The 8,970-nt window shown below is 41.4% G+C and overlaps 1 protein-coding gene across 3 annotated transcripts in view; it reads left to right on the top strand.

Annotated features, from left to right (window-relative positions):
• Positions 1-8,970, top strand: part of Sel1l2 (SEL1L2 adaptor subunit of ERAD E3 ligase) — a 154,923-nt gene that overhangs the window by 93,155 nt on the left and 52,798 nt on the right. For all 3 annotated transcript variants that reach the window (XM_021150051.1, XM_021150056.1, XM_021150042.1), the window contains exon 4: positions 2,914-3,016. In XM_021150051.1, the coding sequence (XP_021005710.1) occupies positions 2,914-3,016 (103 nt within the window). The remainder of the gene's footprint in view (positions 1-2,913; positions 3,017-8,970) is intronic.

Here is an 8,970-nt window from a genome sequence, read left to right as displayed (position 1 = left end):
GAACTCCACATAAAACCAGAGACACTGAAACTTATAGAGGAGAAAGTGGGGGAAAGCCTTGAAGATACGGGCACAGGGGGAAAATTCCAGAGTTAGAGTTTAATGCAAGATATTTCATTGTAGATTTAAGCCAGGGAGAGAGAGGCTCTGATAAGGGAGATGATACACCTACTGTGTGAACATGAGCTTTTCAAGAGGCAGTCACACTGGGTGTCTTTACAGTCGCCACCACCAAAGTTACATCTCAAAGAGCTGTTAAAGAACCTTTTTCTTTTCAACCACTGAGTTCATTGTTTGGTTCCAAGAGGTGCACTGGATGGAAATATACCTGATAAATTAAAACTCAAGCTCACCCATGTCATATAGGAAGGTAGAATGTTTTCCCTGTAAACACAAATTAATAGTTTTATTTGTTTCCCAGAAAATGTCTCAGAAATGAGCAAGATAGGCCATATTTGAAGGCCATATGTGTTCAGACATTAGGAACATTTCATTGCTATTTCAACATTGTTATTTGAAATATCTATATATAAAAGGAATGTTGTCTCTATGTAAGACATAGCAAATGTTAATTGTGCTTTAAATCTTTGTTGTTGTTGTTGTTGTTGTTGTCTATAGCCCTAGCTGTACTGGAACTCACTCTGTAGTCCAGGCTGGCCTGAATCAGAGACCCACCTGCCTCTGCCTCCCAAGTCCTTGGATTTAAGGTGTCTGCCACCATACCCAACTACTCTAATTCTTGATTCTCAGCTACTGAAAACTTCAACCAGACTCCAGAATAAGGGCCTCTCCTCAAACCTTTCCATATCCCCTTATGTTCCACTGTCTTTCTGTTCTAGCTCAAAAACATATCCTCAAGAGAAGTTATAGGTTTCTCTAGAGTTACACCACCTGTGATTTTAGGTAGCTAGTTCTTATGGACAAGCTTCGATAGTAAAGAGAATTACTGAGGAATTAAAAGGAAGGTGTATGTGTTTTGGGGGGAGACAAGTAATTCCAGGACTGGGTCGTGGTTCTCCAAGAATAAGGTTCACACACACCCTTTGCCATCCTCCTGTGAGATTTTTTTTTTTTTTTGGTGTGTCATTACGTCAGATGCATGGTGGGAACGATTCTGAAAGGTTGATGATATGGACAGATATGTCACTATTTCATAATAACAAAGCAGAAGATTGAGCGGTTGTCTTGGGGCACCATGTTGGTCTCAGTGCTCCGTCCTCACCCTGTCGTCTTTTCCATGTCTGTCTAGCCTATCTCACTCACATCAAATTCAGAATGCCTCCTGACATCATTTCTTTACTGTGCATTCCTCAAATTTGGAAACCTTCAAATCATAAGTACAAAATTAAAGCATCAACAAGATAACTTTATCTGAAAATTGAATCCTTCTATAGTAACGAAAATATGTAGTTCAATATGTTTGGGAAGGCAAAAAAAAAAAAAAAAAAAAAAAAAAAAAAAAAAAAAACTAATAAAAGCAATAGCCCTGGGGAGGAATATAGCCAATCTTCCAGAATGTATGCTTATGCTTTGAAAGCATGTTAATGTCAACAATTGCTATTCCACACATATTAGTCAGTTTCTACCTAATTACTTTTTTCCTTTTAATCATGAGTATAGATAAGATATAACACAGCCGGGTGTGGTGGNGCACGCCTTTAATCCCAGCACTCGGGAGGCGGAGGCAGGCGGATTTCTGAGTTCGAGGCCAGCCTGGTCTACAAAGTGAGTTCCAGGACAGCCAGGGCTATACAGAGAAACCCTGTCTCGAAAAACCAAAAAAAAAAAAAAAAAAAAAAAAAAAAAAAAAAAAAAAAAAAAAAAAAAAAAAGATATAACTCAAAGCAGAAATTAGATGCTAAAATGCCTGGTGTTTCTGAATTGATTGAATAACTTGAAGCATTCAAAATAATGTTAAATTTACTTTTTGGTTATTCTTTTCTATTTTTTTTAAATAGACAACTCTTGTTATCTTGTCTGGGAGAAGAAAAAGAGCCATTTAGAGTTCATTGTGATCTTATTTATTAATGAGGCTTCAAATCCCAAATGCCTTTCCTTTGAAAAGGCTTCAGGCTCTATTTTCCCAATCAGGTTCCACTGTGTGGTGTAATAGACTTGGAGGCAGAGGGAGAAAGATCTCACACAGAGCAGAGAAAGACAGACAGACAGACAGACAGACAGACAAAGGAGAGAGAGAAGAGAGTTGAAGAGTGGAGAATTAGGAGTCTCACTAATTAGTTTTCCTTTTCCAAAACCTAAGTGATAGTGATTATTTAAAAAAAAAAATTAGTGTTACATGAATGTTAGGAAAATATTCCTTTCTTTTTCTTGAGGCTCATAAAATTGATGCCAAGACCCACCCCCCAAACTAGGCAAGTTATTATTGACAGTTCATGTATCTCCTCAGCATCTCAAGAAGAATGTGGCAGAAACCTACCACAGAGAAAACTTTTCAAGAAGATTGCCTCTTCAGCTCCTACACCTATTCTGGTCATCCTGGAGATGGTCATCCCGCTGCCCATGTCCTTGTAGAGCCTCAGGGCTCTAAGTACATGGACCAAGTGACACTGATAAGGGAGTCATTGGTGGCCAGGGCTAAGAACACAGTGCCTAAGATCCTACCTCTGTCTAGGGTATATCAGGAGCCCCCTCACCTTCTGCTTACAGCAACCCAGATCATTTTCTTAGGCTGGGACCTCTTCTCCTTCGATTGTGAGCATCTCTTTCCTGTATCTTCCAGGCCCCTGAGCCAGGAATAGTACCAAACACTCTACTTAAAATGCAAATACTTAAATAAGTAATAAATAAGTAGCAAAATTCAAAACAAAATGCTAGCACAGTGTCACCACAATGTTTCCCAAAATTTAAAAATAGAAATAATATTGTTTTTTTTTTCTTTTTGTCCCCATATAGTCAAAAACCCAGCCAAGAAAAGTATCACAGATGAAGGAGATGAGTTATTTAAAATGGGCAACAAGATTCTCCAGGAGTCTAAAAGCCAAAAACAAAAAACAGAGTAAGTATCTAGTGCCTTTAGCCAAGTTAATTTCCAAGTGAAAAGAAGATAATCTGGAAATCTAATTTATTTTTAAAACTTTATTGAAATAATATAGATGCTTATCTTGTTCATCAACTTGTGCTTTTAAAAGGGTTTCATGATTCTTTAAAGATTCTTAGAATTATCACCCTTAACCAGCAAAAGGATTGTATTTGAGACTGGAGTCCCTTTCTATGAAGCAAAATTCAGACGAGTCACTGATAGGGCCATTCAGCAAAATATGTTTTACTCTCATTTATGATAAATTTCAAATGAAATAAAATGATTGCTGTTTTAGCATGCTTTCTCCTTGGTTATTTGTATAAAGTTCAAGGCACTTTACTATATATGATGCTGTTTTGTTCAAAGATGAGTCTTTAGAGGTGGGTGGTACTTCATTTTTACAGATAAAGCACTGGGAGGGAGGCTAAGGAGACGGCAGTTCCTAGAATGCCTGCCACTTGAACACAAGAACCCGAGTTTGAATCCTGAGCACCTGTGTAAAAGACAGGCATGCTGTCACCTGTCACCCTAGCACTGGAGGTGGGGACAAGCAGATCCTCAAGGTTCTTGGCTACCTGTCTGGCTAAGTGGTTCTAAAAGCCCAGCAAGAGACCTTGCATCAAAAGAGTATTGTGGAGGGTAAACAAAAGAAGATATCCAATGTCAACATCTGGTCTCAACATACACATATGTTTATGTACAATACTAGAGTGGGAGAGGGAGGGGGGCTTTTTCCCATTAGTTATTGACTTATTCACTTTATATTCTGATCATAGCCCCTTTCTCTTCCCAATCCCCCTTCACACGGCCCCTCCCCCAATTACTCCTCCCCTTCTCCTCTGAGAAGTTGGAGGTACCAACCCACCCTAGAACCTAAAGTCACGGCGGCACATACTTTCCCACTAAGGCAGGACTAGGCACCCCCGTTAGGGGAACAGGGTCCACAGGTAGTCAGGGTAAGCCCCCACTCCAGTTGTTGGGTGACCAGCATGACATGCAAACATCCAGTTAGACCAGCACCATTTGTTGAAGATGCTTTTTTTCCCTTTGTACAGTTTTGGCTTCTTTGTCAAAAAATCAGGTGTCTGTAGGTGAACATACACAATTTTTTTTTTTTTTTTTTTTTTTGGTTTTTCGAGACAGGGTTTCTCTGTATAGCCCTGGCTGTCCTGGAACTCACTTTGTAGACCAGGCTGGCCTCTGCCTCCCGAGTGCTGGGATTAAAGGCGTGCGCCACCACACCCGGCTTTTTTTTTTTTTTTTTTTTTTTGAACATACACAATTTACACAATTTTTAAAGAAATAATTTTGAAAAAAGAACAAACACGGAGCATAGAGAATCAAACATTTCTAGATGTGGTGGCCATGGTCATATCTAGGAGGCCAGTAAGCAGTAGCCATATGATCTCAGTCTACATCCATTCTTTATACTCTTCTACCTTGTCTAAAGGAAGTCATGAGTTTGTTCTATCCCAGTGGTGAGACACAACTCAGCATCATCATTAAGGCTCAACTAAGGCCTTGAGATCAAATCATCCCTAACTACTTACCAGCTGTTTTGTCCTAGACAGCTTCCTGTATTGCTTTGTGTCCTAGACTGAACATCATCTCCCAGCCTCGGGACTTACACAGAGTGACTAGGCGATAAATGTTTATTATTTCTTCCCCCAGGTTTAACTGGTAAAAGGCAGCTACAGCGACAAAGCAAACAAGGATGCTTGAAAGGACAAAGTGCCCTGTCTTTTTGCATTACATAATCCCAATGTTTGGGAAATAGAGTCAGAAGGATGGTGGTTTTGAGACTGCACAGTGTGTCTCTGTCTCAAAATGAGGCGAGTTGATGTAGCTCAATGGTAAAGCACTTGCTTAGCACAGACAAAAACCTGGGATGGGTTTAATTCTGAGCACCATAATTAACCGATTAACATAGACTAGATATGGTCATGTGGGGACACATCCCGGAACTATGGCCGCCAGTCCTAGACAAACAATAGGATCCACAGAATCCCTTCTTCTCTTAAAACCCCAAATCTCTGAGTAGAGTACAACAATGTAGCGAGTTTGAAGACAGAGTTCATCATGGTCTGGTCTGAAACTCTTCAACTCTCCTCCATCAAGCATCTGTTTATTGTCCTACAAAAAGCACACGTACTTTGTACATGTATGTCACTAGTCATTGTACACAATGAGATTTGTGACAAATTCTTTCTCCAAATTACAGGCTAGTGAATGGAGATTTAGAAAGACTCTAATTCTTCCAGTTGTACAAGAAGGAAAGGGAGCTGGTCTCCCTAAGGGAAGTTAAATTAGCAGCTCACTAAAAGGTGGAAGGGATAATACCCCTGCAATACTTAGGCCTCATGTTAATTGCCCTGAAGGGTGCTAATAATGAGGAAAATGTAAAATCAGACTCCAAAGCTTCATCTAAAGAGTTAATTCCTCTCACTAAAGAGTCCACTATGTAAATGAGTAAAAACTCAGGGAATTTCCAGTGTAGCCCCGCTAAGAGAGAGAACAGTTGCAGCTAGGGGAGCAAACTGTAGAGTCCGAGGGGGTCCTGGTTCCTGACCTTTCATGCTCACCCTGTACCATGAGAATGTCAAGAGAAAAGAAGCCACTAGGTATTCCTGTCAAGCCGCAGAATACTCTAGATTTGGTCTGATAGGGGAAAAACATTCTTAGAAAGTCCCAAGTAGCTATTCACTTCACATTGAGAAGGGATCTTTCTCTTGGGTACAAACAATAGGGGAAAAAAACAGTCCTGAGAGCAAATCTTCCATCAGTGCTGGAGCCTTTATGCCAGGCTATTCCTTTGCCCAGGCTATTCTGGCCCACTCCCTGCCTCAAGAGTAAAAGAAGAGCAGCTTGTTTGCACAGCAGCAGAGATGCAGCTATGGGTTGAGTGCCTGACCCTTCTGGGCAATGGAAAACAGAAAACCAGATTTGGATTTGCTCAAAGCAAGACATTCCAAGAATTTATAGGAATGCTAAGCAAAAACTCTTGAATTGTTAAGATAGCGCATTCTGTCTTTACATTTAGCACACCTGTCTATTCATATCTAAGATGCAGGAAGGTGGAGAGAAAAGTTACTGTGAGGAGTTACAGGGAGTCCTTTCATTTCTCCAGCCCACCTCCTTGTTTTCTCACATCCCAGGATAAGAACGGCGTAGTTTGAAACAGCACTGAGCCTTTTGGTTTGTCCATAGCTACATTCTGAACTCATTCTTTCATTCATTTACATTCCTATGTATAAATGGAGAAACATTATTCCCATTAAAAATATAGATAATATCAGGGCTAGAGAGAGGTCTCAGAGGTTAAAAACAATTTTGGCTTTTCCAGAAGACTCAGGTTTGATTCCCAGTACTCCCAAGGTGGCTCACAACCATCTGTAACTCCAGTTCTAGGGGATATGATACTCTCCTCTGGATTCTACATGTACCGTGCATGTGATACACAGATAAACCATCCATACACATAACGTGATAAAAAAAAATTCAAATATATGATGATCTACAAGTAGACATCAGAAGGACAGACTTACCTGTGTGGAGAAACTGTGGTGATGTCTAAGCTTGGTCCTTCACTAAGAGCTACTCCCTGACNGAAAGAAAGGCTGAAGCTAAGCTGCTGTCCACAGCAAGTTTCCAGTGAGCCATGGAGAAGTATTGGACCTCCTTCCCCAGCCTCTGCCTCAGTAACCAGTGTCAGAGCCTTTACAGACGGTGCCAGCTGCTCAGCTTTTCTTGTCTGTCTGTCCACGTGAGTCAGTTTCTCCTCCTTTTTTTTTTTTTTTCTTTTTTTCCTCTTAGGTATTGCAGTCCAGATCTTAATCTTTCCTAGCCAGAAGCAACTTCCCTGGTCCGGGATTCAGCTTCTAGTATCTCTTTTATGACATTGGAATTTCCTAATAAGAAATCTATAAGGCCAACCCTGCTCATGGAATTACAGATATCCTCAAAGACTTGTTCATACTTGCTGCTGCCTCTTTGGCACTAGGCTGAACCTAGCAAGAAATGCCCTGCTAGTTTCCTTTCCCTGGTCTCTGTTGGTACCCTTCTCATTCCAGTAGACTATGGGGTTTCACAGCAGCAGGTGAGGTGACAGAAGGTCTCAAGGGGACCTACACTTCAATGGCAGCTTCTCCTCCTGGTGTCTGTCCTTTGTCCCAGACATTTGTCTCTATGGACTCTTAGTTACTTTTCTCATCCGTGTGACAAAGCATAAGTAACTTAAGGAAGGGATTATTTGGAGCATAGTTCCAGGGCACAGGGCCATACTGACGCAGAAGTCACACTGCAGGACTGTGAGGCACCTGGTCACAGAGCAGGAAGCAGAGAGAGGGGAAAGCAAATGATCAGTTAATTTGCATTCAGCTTTATTCAGCACAGGAGCCCCGCCCACATGATGGCCCCACCCATACTCAGGGCGAGTCTACACTCCCCAGTTAAATCTTTCCATAAGCAACCTCAACGACACATCCAGAAGCATTTTGACTGCATCAGTCTGGCAAGATTATCACATATCCACCCCTTGTCAATTTGACGTCCAAAAGCACAACTTTTCAAGCATAACATTCCACCCTTGCTTCCTAAAGTCTCATGCTCATCTCATAATGAAAATTTCATTTAGTTCATTGTTACAATTCTCCAAGGTCATTAACTGCTCAAAAAAACCAAACTCCAGTCTCTTCTGAAACTCAACAAAAACTTTTACCAAAAGCCACTGTAAAACACAAACACCAAGCTGCATGTTCATAATATACAGTAGCATGGTATAAATACTTCATTCCAAGAGGGAGAAATGGAAACATGTCATGAAAACCTCAGATCAAAGCAAGGGTGAAACCCAACAGAGCAAACAACAAATCCTGCATACAGCATTCTGTGCAGCATTTGGGGCTTGTGGTTGAGAGATGTGAGCTCAAAGGGACTGGGCAGTCCCTCTTTCCAGCTTTGCCACCTGCAGTAGACTCTCTCAAGTTGGCTGTACTTCATGCCAACTTTCCGCAGTGGACATTCCACATTCACAGCATCTCCTATATCCTGGGGTCTTCAGGGCAGCATCGGCTTTATCAGCCCAGCTTCATTCACTGATCTCTTCGCTTCCTTATAAGGAATCTGATCCTGCAATCAATACACTGCCTAACCTCAAACCCCAGCCTTAGAATAGTCTCCACATTTCCTTCCCTCTTTATCATTTATGCTTGCAAAACCAGTATTACACGAACAACACTACTAAGTTCTTCAGCTGGTTTGAGATATGTGCTGGTCCTCTTGGAACATGGAGTGGTTTCTGGGTGCTATCCCCAGGGAAACACTTCCATAGGTAGTCATTTTCTATCAAGGAATCTCTTTAGTGACATTCTCAGTTCAAGCGCTCTCATTTATTTGTTTTGTTTGTTTGTTTGTTTGTTTGGTTGGTTGGTTGGTTGGTTTTTCGAGACAGGGTTTCTCTGTGTAGCCCTGGCTGTCCTGGACTCACTCTGTAGACCAGGCTGGCCTCAAACTCAGAAATCCGCCTGCCTCTGCCTCCCAAGTGCTGGGATTAAAGGCGTGTGCCACCACCGCCCGGCAAGCGCTCTCATTTATTAATCACAAATTTTTATTATGTTTTTATTTGTGTGTATAGTCACAAGTGTATAGGTCAGTTCTCTCTTTCCACAGTGTGGGTCTTGTGGATTGAACTCTGATCATTAAGTTTAACAGTACATGCCGCAGACCCTCTGGGTCCCTGTGTCTGCATGGAACGGGGTCTCTCGACACGGGTGGGCAAAGTGTGGATGAGTGACAAACAGACACACACAGGAGAGTTCGTGTGGAATCTGAGTGTCATTTTACAACTCGAGCATCAGACTTTTTATGCAGAGGACAATAAGGAAGTTGGGTGACATATTCGCAAGGTACAATTGAGGTAACTGGAATCTTAC

The sequence above is a fragment of the Mus caroli genome, chromosome 2 (assembly GCF_900094665.2).
Source record: "Mus caroli chromosome 2, CAROLI_EIJ_v1.1, whole genome shotgun sequence".
Taxonomy (NCBI): domain Eukaryota; kingdom Metazoa; phylum Chordata; class Mammalia; order Rodentia; family Muridae; genus Mus; species Mus caroli.
Note: the sequence above shows the minus strand (reverse complement) of the source record. Positions and strands in the feature narration are given on the sequence as shown.